This window comes from Festucalex cinctus, chromosome 1 (genome assembly GCF_051991245.1).
Source record: "Festucalex cinctus isolate MCC-2025b chromosome 1, RoL_Fcin_1.0, whole genome shotgun sequence".
Lineage (NCBI taxonomy): Eukaryota > Metazoa > Chordata > Actinopteri > Syngnathiformes > Syngnathidae > Festucalex > Festucalex cinctus.
The window spans coordinates 64248522-64271331 of record NC_135411.1 but is presented as its reverse complement, the minus strand read 5'-3'; the positions used below and the strand labels follow the sequence as shown (position 1 = coordinate 64271331).

Below are 22810 nucleotides of genomic sequence, written 5' to 3'. Positions count from 1 at the left end.
TGTCAAATATCGGCCCCGATTATCGGCCCGGCCGATTATCGGTCTATCTCTAGTTCTCCCCCACCATATACTTTTGCCGCATTACCGCAAGAAGCCATTTGCCAACGGGCCGATGGCCAAAACAAAATAGAAAAAGAAATGCAACAAGTTGTAGTAGTAGTCATGCATTAACACTGGTGGCAAAAAAGGTTGGTGGTATTGCACCAAGAGTTTTTTCTTCTTTGCCTGGGCGAAAGAAGAGCCCTTTCAAATTCAGTGCAGATCCAGAATTTAAAAAATAAATAAATAAATCTTTGAAAGAAAATCTTTTTGTGGTAAATAAATCTATGGATGTGTTCTCTTCACAGGAGAATCAGGAAAGGGAAAAGCAGTTAATGGAAGACAAGAAAAAGAAGAAAGACGACAAAAAGAAAAAGGAAACTTCTCAGAAGGTCAACATGGATTTTCATTGCTTAATATTGTTAGTTTATCGTCTCATTATCAAATGTATGTGACTAACATTTAATAGATTAGCTTATGGTTTTGGAAGCTGTTGAAGTCTTACGGTGGATATAAAACCACTGTTCAAATGTCAGGTTTCTGTGATGAGACAAGGATAAACTGTTTCAAACTTGTTCTACTGTTAATGTGACTTATCCGTACAACTCAATTGAAAATTTTAAAGCAATAATAAAGAACTTAGGAGTTGCAAACTGCAAAGGTGTGCACACATGTTGTATTCAGAATTAAATAGCACATTCAAACATTGATTAAAATGTTTCATTTAGAAGGGTACAAAAAAGTTTACAAGGCATTTAAATATACAATGGAACAACAAAGACAGTCAATATCAAGTGAAAGAAATATGGCAAAACAGTGACATTACCTGTAACTAGACGCCATTCCAAAACTACTAAAAAAAAAAAAAAAAAAAAAAAAAGAAGAAGAAAACTGGCTAGGGTGGATGCCAAGAGGCCGATAGCAACTTTTATGGAGCTTCATAAAAGTACTGTTTAGAACAGCGGTGGCCAAGTCCGGTCCTCAAGAGCCCCATCCAGCCTGTTTTCCATGTCTCCCTCCTTCATCGTAGCTGAATTTAATAATTAGCTCATCAGCAAGCTTTGCAGAATTCTGCTAACGATCCTGATCATGAATCAGGTGTGTTGGTGAAGAGAACCCTGGAAAACAAGCTGTTGGATAGGAGTTCTGGAAAACCGGACTTCGACCGGTTTAGAAGATGACAATCTCCTGTCTTCTTGATATGTCTGGGCTATTAGTTAGGTTAATACGACAAATGTCTTTTCTTACAAAGAGTAAAAAAAAACAAAAAACACTTAAAATTTCCCCAAATGCATGTAGAAAAATGTTTTGGCCAGAATTTGAAAAGGCATGTTTGGCACAAACACTGCTCAACTCCAAAAAGAACATCATACCTACAGTGGGTGAAGCATGATGGTGGCAGCATCACTCTTTGGAGCCGTTATTCTTCAGCTGGAACTGGGGCCTACCCAGAAGTATGAACTGTTCAAAATACAGTCAGTGTTTGCACAAAACCTTCAGGCTTTTACTAAAAAGCCAAAAATGTCAGTAACATGCTACTAGAACAGTTGAACTTAATCAAATCACAACAACCTGGCATTTGAACTAAGGTCTCTTGACTTTTTCTGTCCACGGTACACACAGTTTTATATTGCCTTTTGTTATAAATTGGAAGGTTGCAGGCTTGCTTAACATCTGATCCATTTGCTCTTTTCTTTAGGCCCCAGAACAGAACGTCAAAGGTAAATATAACTGTTTCTAAGTTCTTTTCACTTTTGTCATTATTTAATTTCATAATGACTCTATTGGACCTGGACTTCCGCAGGACGAGTGATATGTTAAGACGCTTTCCCATTAGCCCGTTTCCACACCAGCTGTGCTTGGCCCCTACTGGTTGCTTTTCCATTAGATTTTTTTTTTTGGGGGCCGAACGGTTACATTAGAACTGTTTCTCAGAACCATCTCGGTGGTGGTTCAAAAAGCGAAGGCCGTCTGGGGTTGAAGGGAACCATGACATGATTGGCCGACAGCGATGCTGCATGAATTTCGCTGTACCCCCGCCCATTTCCTTTTAGACAAGTGAGGCAGAGCTGGCTGCCAGCCACCGCAGTCTAAAATTACAATATATAATAAACATAATAGTGTTTTACAATAAGGCGGGCCACGTTTACAATTTCATATGTACTAAGTAGTCAACGAATTGTTGATGATTAATGGTAAAAAAAAAAAAAAAAAAAAATCGCACATGCAGCTCACCGAGTCCCATTTACTTGAATGAATGGTCTCCAGCAGCGGCCCAGAGCCTCGTCACTCCCCTGGGCCCGACGGTCGTGGTCCCTGTTTCTTGCTTTGGGCAGCTGTTGGAGGACTTCGGAAGCCGAAGAGTGAAGATGACGAACTGTTGACTCAGAGAGGCGGCCAAATTAATGAGACTGAGCTCTCTGTCCAGAATGAATGAGCCCTGGCGGCGAGCTTTGCTAGTGAGATCATTAATTGTGCTGTTTCATTCCTTTTCATTCATTCATGGTACATAATAATTGTACATATGGTTCAGTGTTGATGTATAATGCAAAATGTGTGTACCCTCTATGTTGTATTTTTTTGTCTTGATGGTGGCCAGCTAGTGGGTGGCTGTGTCTCCTTGGTTTAAACCCAAAAATGGATTATTCGTCTATATGTGAAAGCTTCTGTGCATTTAACGGGCTTTACTTCGCAACGTTGTCACATCATGCAACAGCAATTCATATATTGAATTACCGCAAAAGATTGACCAAGACGGGCCACTCATGAAATGTGTAGTGGAAAATCAACAGAAGCCATGTGGTGTGGTGCCGGACCAAGCAGAGTGGTGTGATGTGGCTCAGTTTGGGGGGTAATTGAAAAGCGGAGTTCGTAAGGTACCGTATTTTCCGCACTATAAGGCCCACCTAAAAGCCTTCAATTTTTTCAAAAGCTGACCATGCGCCTTATAATCCAGTGCGCCTTATATATGGATCAATATTGAGCCACAACAGGTCTCGCTGTCAAGACGCTATCGGTGACTCTGCACGATCGGTGACGCGCATGCGCAGAAAATCCTGCCATCTTGGATCGCTAGCTAATACTAATACTTTACCTCAGAGAAAATAATAAAACAGCTGTTTATTTATTTTGGGAGTGAATGGAGTTGTCAGAAAGCTGGTTTGTAATCTATTAATAAAGTTTGACTGACCTATCTGACTGTTTTGTTGACATTGCCTTTAGCGCAGCACCATCTAATGGATGCATAATGTAACCACAGCCTCAACTGTAGCGCCTTATATATGGAACAAGTTTTAAAATATGTCATTCATTGAAGATGCGCCTTATAATGCGGAAAATATGGTACATTAACATTAATCTCGCTGGGTTCACACTGGATGTCTTTGACGCAGAGCAAGGTCCGTGTTACAAATGCATGCTTACGTTTTAATCTGAAATGCTTACACACTTCTGCCATCTTCCCTTACCGTCAAACGAGTAGCTTCGTTTCCACTTCAGACGATGTGTGCGTTCCTCTGCTCGCAGTTTTGCTTTTTAATGTGTCTACTGTGTGTGAGGCGCAAAATGCTAATTTTGTCTTGCAAACTGCCATGCTAATTGTCTTATTTTAAACCTTGGGCTATATTTCCTCCTGCAAAGTATAGTATTATTGTTGTTACTCATGAGGGCTGGGTGATTAGTCGAGTATCCATAATTTCAAGTTTCTTTGTCGGGAAGATTTTTTAATTTTTAATTTTTATTTTTTTTATTTTTTTTTATTTTTTTTATTTATTTATTTTTTGTAGCTAGTTCAAAGTGCATCCCTGTTGACATGCACTGCTAATTCACAACTTGGGTGCCAAGTTAGCGATTTGGTAGCTATATAATTAGAACATTTTCCAATCTACAGGATTTTTTATCTTTTTCAAAAAGCAACTTTGCAAGTTTATTTCCTGTTAAGAAACAGACAACATTGCTTTCCATATGACAAGAAAGTCCAGTGGAAGGCAAACACAGCGGTGATTGCGCTGAACATTGCGAAATGCATGGCACCCTTTTATTTGTTGCTAAAATAGTAATTTGTTGACATATTGGCACTTAAACCGAGGTACTCTTTATTGTTCCAGTGCCAGAATCAACCAAGCCCTCCGGTTCCCAGCAACCCACCACCCCAACCTCAGTCTCCCCCAGCCCTGGCCCTGTTGACCCTTCGTCCCCAAGCTCTGGTGCCACTGGGCTTTCGGCACCAGTCCCTCCTGGTGGTGGGAACAATGCAAAGCAGCGGACTGCTGTGGCCAACGGACAGCCCTCCTCCCTTTCTGGAAACCAAACTTCCCAGCAGCAGCGATACATGTCCAGAGAGGTTCCACCAAGATTTCGCTGCCAGCAGGACCACAAAGTGCTACTGAAGAGGGGACAGCCTCCACTGTCCTCCATGCTGCTTGGGGGAGGTGGGGGAGATGAGCGCACCGCTGGGACTGGGGTAGGCAGTGGCTGGGGTGCCACATCACCTCTTGCCTCAAAAGAAGCAGATAACTCCAATGCAAATACAGACACAGGTAGGTTGCACAGAAAAGAGTAATCATTCGAATATGAAGTCCACTGGGCCACTAACATGGATATTGTCATATTTAGGGCCCGAGCAGCGACCGCTGCGAGGTCCCTATTGTTTTTGTAAAAATTATTATTATTATTATTATTATTATTATTATTAGGGCCCGAGCAGCGACCGCTGCGAGGTCCCTCTTGTTTTTGTAAGAATTCTTCTTCTTCTTCTTCTTCTTCTTCTTCTCCTCCTCCGTAAACGATCACATTTTTTGAGGGCCTAAACATTTACGAAAACTCACCAAACTTTGCAGTCTCTTCGGGCCCAGAGAAAAATTTGATATTATGTAGTTGTCATAACAACGCGACTCTATAGCGCCACCTAGCGCAGAAAAATAAAAACCAATCCCGGCCCGTTTGAGCTAGAGCTACGAAAATTGGCAAGCACGTGTAGCACCCCGAGACGCACAAAAAAGTCAGTGGAAGCCATTTCCTAAAATGTACAGGAAGTGAGCTATGAATTTTGGCCCATTTTGGCACATTCAATGTGGTCATACTTTTACCCCCTTTGCAAATATTTTTCAGCCAGTTGACTTCACACTTGCCATGTATCATCTCAAGACCCGAGACAACAACTGGGCAAAAAAATCTTGACTTTTTGAAATACTATATGACGGGGGCGGGGCATCAAATATTGCCTTTCAAATTTCATTTGTCCAGAAAGACAAAATGCTTAATAACTCCCATGTACAAGCTCCAAAAAATCTCAAACTTCTCATGCAAATTAATAGTCACGGCCTGAAAACATCTATATGATAAAATTCAGTTACATATATAGCGCCACCTAGTGGTGACAATAAATGTCATACTTTACGTTTTTAGCTACTGTGCCAACCTCTTTGAAGGGATCCAGGTGAAAAAGGGTCAGAAAAGCCTTAAGATGTTGATCATGCCCCACACCGAATATTGTAACTTTCCGCCAAAGGGCGTGGCCGCTACGGTGCCGCAAAGTCTGGTAATTTTTCGTGGCAATAAAAGCTGCTTTAACTTGACCCAGATGATCCTATCTTCTCAGAATTTCACACATTTGATGAGAGTCCAGCCCTTAAGACATCTACGAACTTATATTACATCTTACTGATAGCGCCACCTACTGGCAATTTTCTTTCTTACAATTTTTCTTCAATGCTTTTCTCCAACCACATAAACTGCACCTACCTCATATTTGCTCAGGTGAGGGTTGATGATGTCACATGATGTCACAGCGCAAAGTTTGTAAGTTTTCGCAAATCGCTGTGGGCGTGGCTAAGCGCTGTTCGCCAAGAAAACAACACCAATTTTGAGGGCCTAAACCAGCGCAGAAACACATGAAACTTGGCACACACATCTGGCCTGGCAAAATGCGCAATATTTTATCCTGGATTGTGCTATTTTTACAAAAATGACTCAATAGCGCCCCTGAGAAAGATTTAATGAAGCAGCCCCGGTTGTACGTTTAAGCAAGATCTACAAAATTTTTTAGGTGTATGAGGGAGCCCAAGACCTACAAAAAAAGTCTCTTGGACCCATATGCTAAAATGAACAGGAAGTGAGCTACGAATTTTTGAATGTCCCATTTTTGACGATTTTTGCACATTTACAGGGGGCATACTTTTGCCCACTTCTCCTACACGTTTCATCTGACTGAGTTAAGACTTGACCTGGACCATGTCAAGACCTGAGCCAACGACAGGGGGAAAAATCTTGACTTTTCGAAATTCTATATGATGAGGGCGGGGCATCAAAATTTGTGTTTCGCACTGAAAAAGGATATGCTTAATAACTCCCCAGTACATGCTCCAAAAAATTCCCAAACTTGACATGTATATTTATAGTCAAGGCCTGAAGGTATCTCTATGACAAAATTCAGTTATAAATACAGCGCCACCTAGTCATCAAAACCCACTGAGCTTGACAAACTCATCACACCTGGAAAAAGAAAAATCCACATGTAAAGGTTTATTATGCCATTTTCAAAGAAACTCTGCTCCCAATGTGCCAGTACCCCAACGTGCAAGTACCCCAACGTGGCCCGGGCTGCGAGGGCCCTTTATAGCTGCTTGCAGCTCTAGTTCTTCTTCTTCTTCTTCTTCTTTATTCTCCGCAAACGATCGCATTTTTGAGGACCTAAACATTTATGAAAACTCACCGAAATTTGCACACTCTTCGGGCCCGGCGAAAAATTTGATATTCTGACGTTGTCATAACAATGTTACTCTATAGCGCCCCCTAGCGTGGAAAAATAAAAACCAAGCCCGGCACGTTTGACCTAGAGCTACGAAAATTGGCAGGCACTTGTACCACCCCGGGACGCACAAAAGGTCAATTGGGACCATGTAGCGAAAATGTACAGGAAGTGAGCTATGATTTTTTCTCCCCGGTGCATGCTCCAAAAAATCCCAAACTTGACATGTATGCTTATAATCAAGGCCTGAAGGTATCTCTATGACAACATTCAGTTATAAATACAGCGCCACCTAGCCCTTGAGGCATAAAAAAAAATACCCCACATACGGTATTTTGTACAAAAAATGTAAACTCATTCTAAGTGTGATAACTAAGTCATTTATGAATATTCTTTTAGTTTCTACCACTCAAAATGTTCACTGGCATCAGACTTATCCAAACATATATTTTTATTTATTTATTTTTGATAGCCTCTATGGACATTAAAAGCAATATCGTGAATGAAGGATATGCTTAATAACTCCCCGGTACATGCTCCAAAAAAAATCCCACACTTGACATGTATGCTTATAATCAAGGCCTGAAGGTATCTCTATGACAACATTCAGTTATAAATACAGCGCCACCTAGCCCTTGAGGCATAATTATATAAAAATAAATAAATACCCCACATACGGTATTTTGTACAAAAAATGTAAACTCATTCTAAGTGTGATAACTAAGTCATTTATGAATATTCTTTTAGTTTCCACCACTCAAATTGTTCACTGGCTTCACACCGATCCAAACGTATGTACGTTTCCATTTTGTTTTATTCATTTTTGATTGCACCTTTGGACAATGAAAGCAACATTGTGCAATGAGTACAATGATGATGATATACACTTTTACAAAAAATACCAATCAGGGCAACTCATTGCCTAAAAATAAAAAAGGACGCTGATTTTTGCAGGTCTTAACAATCACCAAAACCCGTTGAGCTTGACACACACACAGGCAAAAAAAATATTCTACATGTAAAGGTTTATTATGCCATTTTCAAAGAAATTTCGCTTCCAATATGCCAGTACCCCAATGTGCCAGTACCCCAACGTGCAAGTACCCCAATGTGCAAGGACCCCAACGTGGCCCGGGCTGCGAGGGCCCTTTATAGCTGCTCGCAGCTCTAGTTAGGGCCCGAGCAGCGATGGGTACAGCGAAAAGTACGAGCAATGATGGGTATATATACTTTTGCAAAAAATACCAATCAGGTCAACTCATTCCCTAAAAATAAAAAAGGACGCTGATTTTTGCAGATCTTAACAATCACCAAAACCCATTGAGCTTGACACACACATCACACCTAGCAAAAAAAATCCACATGTAAAGGTTTATCATGCCATGTTAAAAGAAATTTTGCTCCTAATGTGCCAATACCCCAACAAGCGAGTACCCCAACGTGCAAATACCCCAATGTGGCCCGGGCTGCGAGGGCCCTTTATAGCTGCTCGCAGCTCTAGTTATTCTTCTTCTTCTTCTTTATTCTTCGCAAACGATCGCATTTTTGAGGACCTAAATATTTACGAAAACTCACCGAAATTTGCACACTCTTCGGGCCCGGCGAAAAATTGGATATTCTGATGTTGTCATAACAACGAGACTCTATAACGCCCCCTAGCATAAAAAAATAAAAACCAATCCCGGCACGTCTGACCTAGAGCTACGGAATTTGGCAGGCACTTGTAGCACCCCGGGCCGCACAAAAAGTCAATTGGGACCATGTAGCAAATATGTACAGGAAGTGAGTTATGAATTTTTGAATGTCCAATTTTGGCCCATTTTTGCACATTCACTGTGGTCATACTTTTCCCCCCTTTGCAAACAGTTTTAATCCGATTGACTTCAAACTTGGCATGTAGCATCTCAAGACCTGCGACAACAACTGGGCAAAATATCTTGACTTTTGTAAGTGTGACTTTCCCCCCTTTGCAAACAGTTTTAATCCGATTGACTTCAAACTTGGCATGTAGCATCTCAAGACCTGCGACAACAACTGGGCAAAATATCTTGACTTTTGTAAGTGTGATAACTAAGTCATTTATGAATATTCTTTTAGTTTCCACCACTCAAAATGTTCACTGGCATCAGACCTATCCAAACATGCATACTTTTTTATTTAATTTGATTTAATTTTGATAGCCTCTATGGACAATAAAAGCAACATTGTGCAATGAGTACGAGCGATGATGGGTACATATATTTTTCCAAAAAATACCAATCAGGGCAACTTATTGCCTAAAAATAAAAATGGGTGCTAATTTTTGCAGATCTTAACGTTCACCAAAACCCATTGAGCTTGAAACATTCATCACACCTGGCAAAGAAAATCCACATGTAAAGGTTTATCATGCCATTTTCAAAGAAATTCTGCTTTCAATGTGACAGTACCCCAACGTGCGAGTACCCCAACGTGCAAGTACCCCAACGTGCAAGTACCCCAACGTGGCACGGGCTGCGAGGGCCCTTTATAGCTGCTCGCAGCTCTAGTTCTTCTTCTTCTTCTTCTTTATTCTCCGCAAACGATCGCGATTTTGGGTACCTAAACATTCACGAAAACTCACCGAACTTTGCACACTCCTCAGGTCCGGCGAAAAATTTGATATTATGAAGTCGTCATAACGCGACTCTATAGCGCCCCCTAGCGTAGAAAAATAAAAACCAAGCCCGGCACGTTTGAGCTAGAGCAACGGAAATTGGCAGGCACTTGTAGCACCCCGAGACGCACAAAAAAGTCTATTGGGACCATGTAGCTAAAATGTACAGGAAGTGAGCTATGAATTTTTTAATGTCCAATTTTGGCCTATTTTGGCACATTCACTGTGGTCATGCTTTTTCCCCCTTTGCAAACAGTTTTCATCCAATTGACTTCAAACTTGGCATTTATCATCTCAAGACCTAAGAGAACAACTGGGCAAAAAAATCTTGCCTTTTCGAAATACTATATGACGGGGGAGGGGCATCAAATATTGCCTTTAAAATTTCATTTGTCCAGAAAGAGCAAATGCTTAATAACTCCCATGTTCAAGCTCCAAAAAATCTCAAACTTCTCAGGCAACGTAATAGTCACGGCCTGAAAACATCTATATGATAAAATTCAGTTATACATATAGCGCCACCTAGTGGTAACAATAAATATCATACTTTACGTTTTTAGCTACTGTGCTGAGCTCGTTGAAGGGATCCAGTTGAAAATTGGTCAGAAAAGCCTTAAGATGTTGATCATGCCCCACACCGAATATTGTAACTTTTCGCCAAAGGGCGTGGCCGCTTCGGTGACGCAAAGTCTGAAGATTTTTCGTGAAAATAAAAGCTGCATTAACTTAACCGAGATGATCCTATCTTCTCAAAATTTCACACATTTGATGAGAGTCCAGCCCTAAAGACATCTACGAACTTATATTTCATCTAACTGATAGCGCCACCTAGTGGCAATTATTTTTCTTACGAATTTTCTTATACGTTTTTCTCCAAACACGTTAACTGGACCTACCTCATATTTGCTCAGATGAGGATTTCGGCCTTCATGATGTCACAACACGAAGTTTGTGAGTTTTCGCGAATTGCTGTGGGCGTGGCTAAGCACTGTTCGCCAAGAAAACAACGCCAGTTTTGAGGGTCTAAACATGCACAGAAACTCATGAAACTTGGCACACACATCTGGCCTGGTAAAATGAGCAATATTTTATTGTTGATTGTGCTATTTTTACAAAAATGACTCAATAGCGCCCCCTAGAAATTTTTAACGAAGCAGCCCCGGTTGTACGTTTAAGCAAGAACGCCGAATATTTTTAAGTGTATGAGGGGGCCCCAGACCTACAAAAAAGTCTCTTGTACCCATATGCTAAAATGAACAGGAAGTGAGGTACGAATTTTTGAATGTCCCATTTTTGACGATTTTTGCACATTTACAGGGGGCAGACTTTTGCCCACTTCTCCTACACGTTTCATCCGACTGTTTTAAGACTTGACCTGGACCATCTCAAGACCTGAGCCAACGACAGGGGGAAAAATCTTGACTTTTCTAAATACTATATGATGAAGGCGGGGCATCAAACTTTGTGTTTCGTACTGAATAAGGATATGCTTAATAACTTCCCGGTACATGCTCCAAAAAATCCCAAACTTGACATGTATGTTTATAGTCAAGGCCTGAAGCTATCTCTATGACAACTAGAGGTGGGCAAAATTTCCGATTCTTAGATTATTCACGATTCGGCCGTGCAACAATCGAGAACGATTCACAAATGTCCTAATTCCGATTATATAAATATGCCAAGGGAAGCGAAACGAGCGAAAAGTACGCGGAACTGAAACGCAGTAGCGCGCGCGGTCTTCGGGACGCTTTTTGGGACGGACCGAGAGTACACATCCACAACTCACGCCTCGAGATTCAAAACAACAACAAGCATGGCTGAGCTGACCAACCCACCTCTTCGTCAGATCAGACCTGCTCCGAAAAGGCAAACAACTTCAGGCGGAAGTATCAGCTAGCTGGCTGCAGTGCGTCGGTTAGCGTTCTACAGGGCGCCGCGCAGTGATACGAACGAACGAACAGAAAAGTAGTGGCTGGCGGTAATGGCGTCTGACTTTATTCAGAAAAGAGTATTGTGGTGGAAATGTATCACGCTTTTGAAAACAAATAGTTTTTAGAAGAAAAACGCTTTATTTCCGAGACCCCAGCCAGCTTGCTGGACTATTTTCCTCTCGTCCAACGCCGAAGTCAGCGCTGATCGCACACACGGGAGGTGAGGATCAAATTGAGATTCATGTTAAAAAAGCCGAACGATCCCATTAATGTTTACACGTTCATGTTTACACAAGTTAAAAAGCAGAAAAGCACTTGAGGGTTTTTTTTTTTTTTGTACCTCTGAGAAACTTTAATGTTTACATGTTCATCTTTACACAACTTAAAAAGCAGGAAAGCACTTTTTTTTAAGGCATTTGTATTGAAGTAGTAGTTCACATTGTCTTTCATTTATACCTCAGTGCACTTTTGAGTGGATAAAAATAATATATTTTTGCTCAATGCTATGTTTTATTCTGTTGAAGACTGAATATACTTAAAAGCTGTTGTTACAGAATGAGGACTTGAGTATTTTATTTACTGTTTTGAACTGTTAACTTGATACTGAAATAGTAGTTTATTTAGGCCTGAGAGGACTTTTGTACTATTTTTGTAACTAATGTACGAAACATTAAAAGCGCCAAAATACATTGTTTTTTTTCTGCTGCCTGGGGGGAAATCAATAATCGTTTTATAATCGAATCGTCGCCTCTGAATCGTAATCGCAATCGAATCGTGAGGTGCCCCAAGATTCCCACCTCTAATGACAACATTCAGTTATATATGCAGCGCTACCTAGCCCTTGAGGCATGAAAAAAAAATACCCCACTTACGGTATTTTTACAAAAATTGTAAACTCATTCTCAGCGTGATAACTAAGTCATTTATGAATATTCTTTTACTTTCCACCACTCAAAATGTTCACTAGCATCAGACCTATCCAAACATACGTATTTTTTATTTAGTTTTATTTATTTTTGATAGCCTCTATTGACGTTAAAAGCAGTATCGTGAATGAAGGATATGCTGAATAACTCCCTGGTACATGCTTCAAAAAATCGCAAACTTGACGTATATTTATAGTCAAGGCCTCAAGGTATCTCTATGACAAAATTCAGTTATAAATGCTGCGCCACCTAGTCCTTGAGGCATAAAAACAAAAAACAAAAAAAAAAACAACCCCACTCACGGTATTTTGAACAAAATTTGTGAACTCGTAAGTGTTATAACCAAGTCATTTATGAATATTCTTTTACTTTCCACTACTCAAGATGTTCACTGGTATCAGACCGATCCAAACATCTGTACTTTTTTTATTCAGTTTCATTTTTTTTGATCGCCTCTATGGACAATAAAAGCAACATTGTGCAATGAGTACAAGCGATGATGGGTATATATACTTTTGCAAAAAAAAAACAGGTCAGGTCAACTCATTCCCTAAAAATAAAAAAGGAAGCTGATTTTTGCAGATCTTGACAATCACCAAAACACATTGAGCTTGTCACACACATCACACCTGGCAAAAATAAATTCACATGTAAAGGTTTATCATGCCATGTTCAAAGAAATTTTGCTCCTAATATGCCAGTACCCCAACGTGCAAGTACCCCAACGTGCAAGTACCCCAACGTGGCCCGGGCTGCGAGGGCCCTTTATAGCTGCTCGCAGCTCTAGTAATCTTTTTTTTTTTTTTTTTTTTTTTTTTTTTTTTTTAAACAATTGACCGAAACAATATCAATAAAGTAGTACATGCTGAACTAAAGTTAAACACTATGAAATGACATGCGAGTACTAATACTAAGTTCTGCTAAATACTTGTTGGTATATTTTTCTTTTTCATTTAGATTTGAACTTGGGTTCCTCCTCTCCTTCACCATCCAACACCACATCTTCATTATGTGTCACTGCTCTGCCGTTATCTTCATCTTCTACCAATTCAACTTATGCAAATTCCACATGGGGGGCAGGATCTGTCAGCCTGTCCTCCTCTCAGGGTTGTGACAAGATCATTGTGGATGGGACTGATCTGGACAGCTGGCCGAGCATCCAAGGCACAGCCAAATTAAGTTCTGAAGGCTCTGGAGGAGGCGTGCAGGAGCAGGACGACCCTAGTAACAAAAACAGTAGTGCCTCATGTCGTGAGATGAACCTCCAGCAGATAGGAGGAGCAGTTGAAGGAGTTGCAGGGAAAGTGGACAATCCCTCTTCGCCTTTTTCTTCTCCTCTTTCCTCTTTTTCATCACAAAATGAATGTGTTCAGACAAGTGGAAGTGGTGTCATATGGAGCGCCTCCGCTTCCCGTCAGGTGGAGGCAGGATTGGGATCAGCAGCATTTTATTATTCCAAAGTCAACCACCTGCTTCCTGGACCTCAAAAGAGTCCTGCAGATGGCAACAGCAGTCTCCCTGGTGCCATTTTAAACCCAGATGTGAACCCCTCTGCCTGGCCAGCCCTAGTGCCGGAGAAGACATCAATTTCAGCTACTTCTCTACATTTGTCCTCACTTCCTGTCAGCACCACCTCTCTCCTTCACGAGCACACTGAGATAGCAGATTTAAACAAGAGTACAGAACAAACACATCCCTTGGGAAACCCAGGGCAAGGGCTGGCTTCAGGTGAAGGAGCCCAGGGAGTGAGACCAGGACCAAATCAAGAAGATGCTAACAAGAGAGAAACTGAGTCTGATGCTGAAGGAGAAGGGAGTGTGAATAAATCGGGTCCTTTGTCTTCCTCTTGGAAATCCTTGACTGCAGTGCCCTTTGCTTCAAGAACAGGCGCTTCACAGGAAGCTCAATGGGGTGGAGGGGAGACTGGGATCCGTGAGCATGATGATAATCTGGGGGGCTATGGTAACCAGGGTGACAATACAGGGTGGGGAAGAGGAAGGGGTGATGTTGGTGCAAATATCCAAAAGGTATCTCAGGGAGGTTGGAAAGACGGGAGCTCAGAAGTGGAGTGTGCAGACACAGACGAATGTGTAAGTTCAAATAATTTAGCAATAGCAAGCGCAACAGGAGGTTGTGGGAGCAACAACAGTAGGTGTGGAGCCAGTGAAGGTGGTGGTGCTTTGCTGGAATCTGCGTCACCAAAGTGTGCAACAGTGGAAAATGCTTGGGACAATCAAAAAGGGACAGAAAGTGGGGATGTGGCAGAACAACAAAGACAAGGCACAGATGGTGAAGGGTCCGCCTCCTTTAGTGGAGCAGGAACAGAAACTGATGCAGAAGAGAGTGCTAATGGGCAGAAAATGGATGGAGCACAGTCTGTGCTCGCTCTCCCCCATCAGAGCTCCGATGCTGAAGTGGCCTTACTTGGCATGCTCAATCGATCTGACCTGGATCCCAGGGTTCTGTCCAACACGGGTTGGGGCCAGACCCAGATTTGTCAGAACGTGGCCTGGGATCTGAACACCACTAAACAAGTAGGAAATCGAAATGAAAAAATGTCATCTTCCACATTCTCATCAGGAACAATGCACAACAATAGTCGCAGTTCTGGGTACCTCTCTACTTCAAGGTTAAATACTAACGATGAGTCTGTCAGTAGCCACGCTGACAGCAGGAACTCTGGCCCTTCTTCATTAAGGGACTCATGGGATGGCGGTGCTTCACAGGTTACTTGCGGTTCTCACATGTCAGATGGCATTATACAGAAGCCAAGAAATCCAGACATGGAAGGCAGTCAGGGAAAGACGGCGCGAAGTTGGGGTGATCCTCCACCTGAGAACCAGGGAAAAGGATGGGGTGAAGACCACCACTGGGGGGACCACAGGGCAGGGAATTGGAGGGACAAAGGAGAACAGAGCAGTGGGTGGCCTGTTGGCCCTGAAGATAAAGGGACAGGGGGATGGAAGGGGACTGAATCAGGGAAGGTGGGTGGTTGGGGAGACTGGTGCCAGAGTGAGTCCAAACCTGGGGGTGGGTGGGGAGATGGACGAATCAGAGGTGCAAGCAGCTCTGATGAAGGATCTTCTTGGGGTAACCCAGATGAATGTGCATCTCAACGGGGCGGATGGGGAGGGGGAGATGTGTGTGTTAAGTCCCCCCACGACTGGGGGTCTTCCAAGCACCACACAGCAGCACCAACACCGAACAACCAAGTGGCCACAATCAAAACCCCAAATCAGCAGCACCCATCACAGGGACACCACCCATCAGGAGGGACTCGACAAGGAGGTTGGGACAGCCGGCCAAATGTTGGAAGTGGGGTTCCACCATCCAAGAATCAGAACCAAAGTACGGGCTGGATATCTGGCCCAATTCCCCAAATTTCTGGCGATGACTCTGTGGAGCCCAGTGGCTGGGATGAGCCGTCTCCTCAGTCCATCAGTCACAAAATGGAAATTGATGATGGGACCTCAGCCTGGGGAGATCCCACCAACTACAATGGCAAAAATGTGAACTTGTGGGACAAAAATAGAGGCCCATCTAGTGAAAGCCACAGTCAGCAGGCTTCAGCACTACAGCCACCTCGACGACAGCAGGGCCTGCAACACAGGGAAGCTAACTCTGGAAAGGCGGTACCTGGTAAGTACTGTAGTATTATTTTTGTGAAAACAGATTTGCGTTTCATCTTCATTTTTTTAGTGAATACTTGATTTGTTATTTACTATAAATTTTACATGTTCATTTTTATAAATCTGTTCCAGGTATGTGGGGAGGTGGTACCCAATCTCTTGATAACGGGTCAGGTGCCTGGAACCAGACGTCAGATACAACATCAGGATGGGGTGACTCAGATGATCCTAAAATATCTGGCTGGGTCAACCTGTCACCCAACCCTGGTAAAAGTAAGTGAAAGAAGATCACACATTAATATTCATATTAAGTTTTCAGTCTTTGATCAAACCATGTTTTATAGCGAATTTAGCACACAGTCCACTTATTGTCGTTTCTAAAATGTGGTTTTACCCAGTTTTGTACAAATCAGGAACTTTTCTGATGCTGTTTAACCATGGCAATCATTTTTTTTCAATATACCTGTACGCAGCTAGTGTTGTAGTTGTCGAGATCAGTCTCGGTCTTGTTTCGGAATCGAAGGTTTTTTGTTTTTTTGTTTTTAAACTCTGTTTTGGCTTGGTCTTGGAATGGGTAGACTCAGGATTTTTCATAAAAGCAGTTGAGACCTGGCCAGTACTACGGTGATCAAGAGATAACACAAGTGCTCGCGCACTTTCTTCCCGGGGGTGCCAAAAGTGCCACGCCAACTGCACCCAGAGAGTGGAATTGGATAAAGACAGACGCATCGCTTCCGAAAAATTAGATAAAATGTCGGCAAACTCTTCAACAATTAAGTTTGGTTTCCAAAACCATAAGTTTGTTTCTAAAGTGGCATGTAAGCGGAACACTCTGCCAGTGCGTCGGGCAGTCGGAGATAGAAACGGTACTAGCAAGATGTGAGGCTTGTTGCTTGATGGGCGATAGAAACGTCATTCACCATTCGTGTACCATGCAAAGTTATTAACTTTCTTTTCCTGAAAGTTTTGCAGTTTAGTGGTGCTTGGTCTGGGTTTTCTTAATGTGGTGGTGGTTGGCTGGCTAACGTTGACTTTAGGGCTAGCGTGGGCTAGCGAGTTGATTACTACTGAGCCAAGTTGTAAACAAAACACAAGTACCAGTCTTGCTACAACACACGTGTGTTCAGAAATTAAGTCATTTGCTCCCAAAAATATATAAATAAAAAGTTTTAAAAATGTTTTAAGTGTCCCAAAGACGTATTCATACGCTTTTTTATTTATTTATTTTTTTTTATTTTTTTATTTTATTTTTTTTTATGGTAGAGCATACAGAAGGCTTTGATGCAGCCTCTCAACTGCAGAAATGGTAGTTATTACTAGGGATGTCCCGATCACATTTTTTTGCACCCGAGTCCGAGTCACCTGATTTTGAAGATCTGCCGATACCGATCCCGATCCGATTCTTCTGCAAAGTATTAAGGAGGGGGGAAAAAAGTGCTTTCAATTTTTTGTTTTTGTTTTAATTTGAACAAAACCATCCCAGTATTTTTTTTTTGGGTCATCAGAAGTGCACAAAATAATGAATAAAAATAAATAAAACGTTTTGTTTGGCAATATGTTTACCGCTGGATGATTTGGTTGCTTTGTAACCCCAACAATAATAATAATAATAATAATAATAATAATAATGATGATGCTGATAAAATTGCCAAAAAATGAAAACCCCGATCATTTTCTCCCGATACCGATCAGCTGAAAATGACCTGATCTGGACTCGGTTTTCGATCACGTTATCAGGATCGGGACATGCCTAGTTTTTACACAAACAGCCAGCAGGTGGCAGCAGAGCAAAGGAGATCAACCAGAGCCATGTTGAAAAAAAGCTCAATTACAATTCTAAATAGATTTGTGAAAATGGATTAAACTTAGCTGTATTCTAATGCTAATGGCTGCAAAACGAAAACAGAAATATATGTTTTTTTCCAGATGAAAGAAGATACTTTAATCTTTCTTTTGATGGATTCCATGTTTTTATAGCAATAGAACACAATATTTTGTGGGCCTTGCAAAATCCGACAAAATCCAGTAAAACAGCCGGGAGCGAACGGGGTTGCTTCTGTGAAAATGGCTGGGAGCGAATGAGTTAAGTGGAGGGCTTCAGAGCGTATTTCCGAATGCGGTCAACATTACAGCCAAAGTTAGTTTGCGTTGCATTGTCAATAGCACGGTAACAGGAAAATAAGCAATGAACACGCCAGGTATTAGTTGAGCCCCAAAAGATGTTACTTGGGAGGTTTGTATGTTATTCATTACACCAGTCAATGGGTTGAGCTTTACAGGCATGAAAAGGACTCACCTTTCAGGAAAATTTGCCGTTTTTTAAACCAAAATAGTAGGGGTTTAAAAAAAAAAAAAAAATAGATTCGGCAATATATCGCGATACTACAGCACGCAATTCTCGAATCGATTCAATAGGCAGCCGAATCGATTTTTTAACATCCATTTTTGATGAAAAATTATTCAACAAAACGTCTAACTTTCACATGTTACGCATGGAAGAATGTTATATTAATGGAACATTAAAGCAGCTATATGGAAGATTTAAAATTTCAAATCGCTACTGCCACCTGTGGCGGAAAGCAAACTGCACGCTCGTACACGCTGCGCGCCCTCGTACGTGCACGACCTCAATACTGAAGACTGGGCTCTTCATATCCAATTAAACTATGTTTTCAGAGGTAAGAAGTTTTATAACGTTATACAAAGCTGGCCACTTCACGGGATGAGACTCTCGATCCCTACTAAACAATTGATGTCCACGGGACGTGCAGATCATATTGCTTTAGTCGGTCGAAGTCCAGTCCTGTGCTGTACTCCAAAACGATGTGCAAATTACGTCAATTAATTGGACCTCATTCCGATGTTAATATGCAGTTACATATTGTAGTCACCCCGCTCGACGGACGTCAACCTGATTCTAGTCATTATTAGTGTATGTCGCCCCCAGGCTAACGTCATTGTGCATGAGCCGAAACATGGGCTGTCATTTATGGAAATTGACGATTGTGAAAAACATATAGACCCATTCACTACTTCGTGTGATACGGCCGTGAATGTTATCGCCATTCAGTAGTACCGTTCACATTCCGTTAGCATAATGTAGCTACAATAGGCTGTTTTCACGGAGGAAAATAAGGCAACATTTAGTCTGATTGAAACGCTGCGGAATGGAACGTCTGTTCTTCATAAAGTCATTCTGTTCTATTACATTCAACTTTGCCGCCCCTTTCACGCTAAATGTTGCCGTCCACCTCACTTTCACCCCAATAGTTACGACCGAGAAGTGATCGATCTTGAGGTTACTGATATTTGAAAACAACACATTTTTTTCTCAATGTCAAGATACTCGCTTCTTACCTTTTGGAGTAGAAAGAAAGCCAGCTGTGAATCACTTTTCTAATCCAAGTCCGATCTCAACTCTCTCCACCGCTGAAATGTCAAACCAATGTTCACTCTCGTTCTTGCCCGGCGTCGGTCACTATCAAGTTTAGATTTTTTTTTTTTCCGTGGCACTAGACATTGTTTTCATTTTTTTTAAGCAGCCTTCCGCAGAGTAACAGCGGGTGTCTGGGGAAGCGAAAATCTGTACTGGTTCCGTCTTCGCGACTACAGGAAACAACTGACGAGAACGTGCATGACGTCACATCCCGCAGACAGAGGGCGGGAAATTCAAAGGATTCGGACCGGACGCTTCCTAAATAATATTGGCCAGAGGCTTGTAGGAGTACCCATTGTGAACAGCTAAGATGTTGATCTACTAATTAGAATATGTTTCAGTCATAAATGGTCAAATAAAAAAGCTATTGTTAAGATATTTTTTTGGGAAATCCTCCATATAGTAGCTTTAAGCCTTAATATTTTATTTCAATGCTGTTCTAACATGAAAAAGGTTCCAACCTGTTTGTTAAATACAGTGGCTCACAGTTATAACACTGAAGTTTGAGATCAATAAATAATAAATTTTCATACAAATCTTACAGTGTACATGTACAAGTTTACTGAATGGTATTTTCTAAATTGAGTAAAAAAAAAATCACAACAATCGACTTGTAAATTCATATCGGGATTAATCGGTATTGAATCGAATCGTGACCTATGAATCGTGATACGGATCGAATCGTCAGGTACGAGGCAATTCACACCCCTACAAAATAGGTAACCAACGTGAATCGTGCAGAGCCGATAACAAAATATTTCGAGTCGGGTATGTAGGTAATCGGAGAGTGTATCAGTGAACTCTGGATGGGATGGGTACCGAAGATGGCACAGATTCACGGGAAATCAAACGGTACCATGTTTAGGTTTCGAAGCGTCTCTTTCTAAGTTGTGACTGCAGGAGTTGCAGAATAGGCAATTTTCCACGGTGCACTTGAACACAGCAGTGTGCGCACACCAGCGTACTGACGTCACCCACTCACGTTGGATTTCATTCACATTACGCTAAAATACATTTCCTGGTTTGGAAGCAAGCAAGATTTGTCTGCTGACCTGCCAAGCTAATAGTTAAGTATTGCAGTGAGGTTGAAGCCTCACACTTCCTTAGCATGCTTTGGTTGAACTTGGTGGCCCACACCTTGTGGGTGGACTTTTTGGTGCTGATGCCGAGCAACATCTGGATGTCCCCAGCCCCCGGGTCCCCACAATCAGCTTGCCATATGCAACCTCTGCCCGGTGGCAACATGGCAGAGGTCTAGCTTCACCTACTGAATCAAAACATGTTGGAAGGCTTTGCCATCATTACAATAAATTGTGTTTTAGACTTGTATTAAATATTTATATTATAGATACTTGGAATTCCATATGGGTAAAATTGTGAAATCTTGTGGCCAAAATATAGCAAGCATTCCGTACCGCGTCGGGTACATTAAAATGAGTTTGCTCCCAATTATTCTCTTTATTGTTATTCACATCCTCTTCCAGCTGTCCTTTTTATTTTTTTTATTTTTTTTATTTTTTTGCAAGATTTTACTCCAAGGTGGGTTCAAATTCATCGCGCTATGTGCGGCACAACGAACCAACGACTCTTCTGGCCTTGTATTACTGCCTAACTGCATTCTTTATGTTCATTGAAAAGAACTTTGCTTCTCACTATTGTCATTTGTAATATTTATACTTTATACCTTTACTTTATTTACTCCATCCTTTGGCTCATTTGTTTTAAATTCATGCTGTTTTGTTGTTTGTCATTTTATTTCATGAAAAATAACTTGTTAAAATGACCGTTCTTTTATATTCTTATTTTATTGTTAAATAAATTAACATTTATTACCATAAACAAGAACAAAGTACAAAGTACTGAAAATTGGTACTGTTCAGTAGCGGTATGGATTCCCAAGTAGCGAGAATTGGAACTGAACAGGTTCAAATGCGAAAGGTACCCAATACCCATCCCTACTTGAGAGTGAACGTGTTGTTTTTTCATTATGGTTCGATAAAGGTTGCAAAGATGTTTGCAAACAGTTTTCCTGTAGGCCATAAAATTTTTAACATTTAAATTTGCGCCCATTAAATTTTAACAGTGACTCAGGGCCACTATTTGACTGTCGGGCGACATGAAGTTTTCTGACACTGGCCCAACCAGACCTTCACCAATTTCATAAATAAGTAGGATGAAATCAACTGTATTTATTTTTTCATGGACCCAATAAGACTTAATGTATGCCCCTGCGCAACAATTACAGTCTTTCACAGTATTTAAGTTAAGCAAGAACATGGAAAGAGTTAATTTTGTTTTATTGAAGGTACCAAGTCGATGGAAACCTGGGGTGTGAAGGGAGAGGGCTCAGTCGTAGCCTCTCGTCATCCCAGCTGGGAAGAGGAAGATGACAGTGGTGTAGGGATCTGGAATAGCGCCGGCTCCCAAGGAAGTAGTTCCTCCTTTAATTCTGGAGGCTGGGGTCATGGCGGAAGGAGAGGCAACATGAAGGTAAATAAACCTTGAGCTTGCAAGTAGATGGTTTCTCGTGATGTTAGAAATTGAGTGATGCCTTGTCTGCGAGTGGTTTCAGTATGTGGCACGTGAGATTTTTTTGTTTTGTAGCCAATATTGAGATTTTGTCTATGATGTTATATTATATGACTGACAATGTTTGCATGTTTTCCCAAAGGGTGGGAGTGGAGACAACTGGCTGAATCCAATGTCAAGACAGTTTTCAAGCATGGGTCCTCTGGTAATGTTCATTGTGCAATGTGTAATTTTCAAACGCAACTTAAAAAAAAAAAAAAAAAAAAACTCCCCAAAATTATGCCATCCAGGGATTATTCATCGATAGTTAACAACACCACAATTTTATGAATGTGTCAGTCCCTATCCCAAGTAGTTTTCATCATTGTTGCATTGTACATTCTCAGGGTGAGGACCCCTGCATAGATAAGAAGATGGAAGGAGACAGGAGAGGGATGGTTGACAACAATGGGGACATCCGGAGAGGAGGAAGAGGTGGAGGAGGTTACCGCATGTCCAATTCCAAAGACATGGGCCCTGCTGACATGAGCACCTATGGTGAAAAAGTATGAAAACCTGTTTTTTATAGGCAAAAAGTCATGCCAAGTTGGCTTCGGGCCACTACGTGATGATGTGCCAAGCTTGTAGATTGATGTGATGATTCTTTGAATCAGTTAACTTAAGGTTGTAGAAGTCAAAATAATCAGATAAAAGCATCACTTATTGCAGTGTTTCCCAACCAGGGTTATGCATTCACCTAGGGCTTACGTGGAAACAGTAATTTATTTCCTACATCAATAAGTAACCTGTGGAGCAGCCACACCAAAATCACAGAAGTCGAGTGTCAAGTCTGTCAACTCTAGTGTCTCATTAGAGCTCAAGATGACTGATGAAAAGAAAGTATTAGGACTTGGTATCAATTCTAATTTCTTGAATTGATTCGATTTCAATTCACAAG

General features: G+C 41.4%; 1 protein-coding gene across 1 annotated transcript in view; it reads left to right on the top strand.

Annotated features, from left to right (window-relative positions):
* Positions 1–22810, top strand: part of tnrc6bb.1 (trinucleotide repeat containing adaptor 6Bb.1) — a 61044-nt gene that overhangs the window by 14481 nt on the left and 23753 nt on the right. The window contains exons 2-9 of the mRNA XM_077502033.1: positions 348–431; positions 1739–1760; positions 4146–4577; positions 13237–15918; positions 16041–16181; positions 21650–21834; positions 22016–22078; positions 22260–22418. Of these exons, the coding sequence (XP_077358159.1) occupies positions 375–431; positions 1739–1760; positions 4146–4577; positions 13237–15918; positions 16041–16181; positions 21650–21834; positions 22016–22078; positions 22260–22418 (3741 nt within the window). The 5' untranslated portion in view covers positions 348–374. The remainder of the gene's footprint in view (positions 1–347; positions 432–1738; positions 1761–4145; positions 4578–13236; positions 15919–16040; positions 16182–21649; positions 21835–22015; positions 22079–22259; positions 22419–22810) is intronic.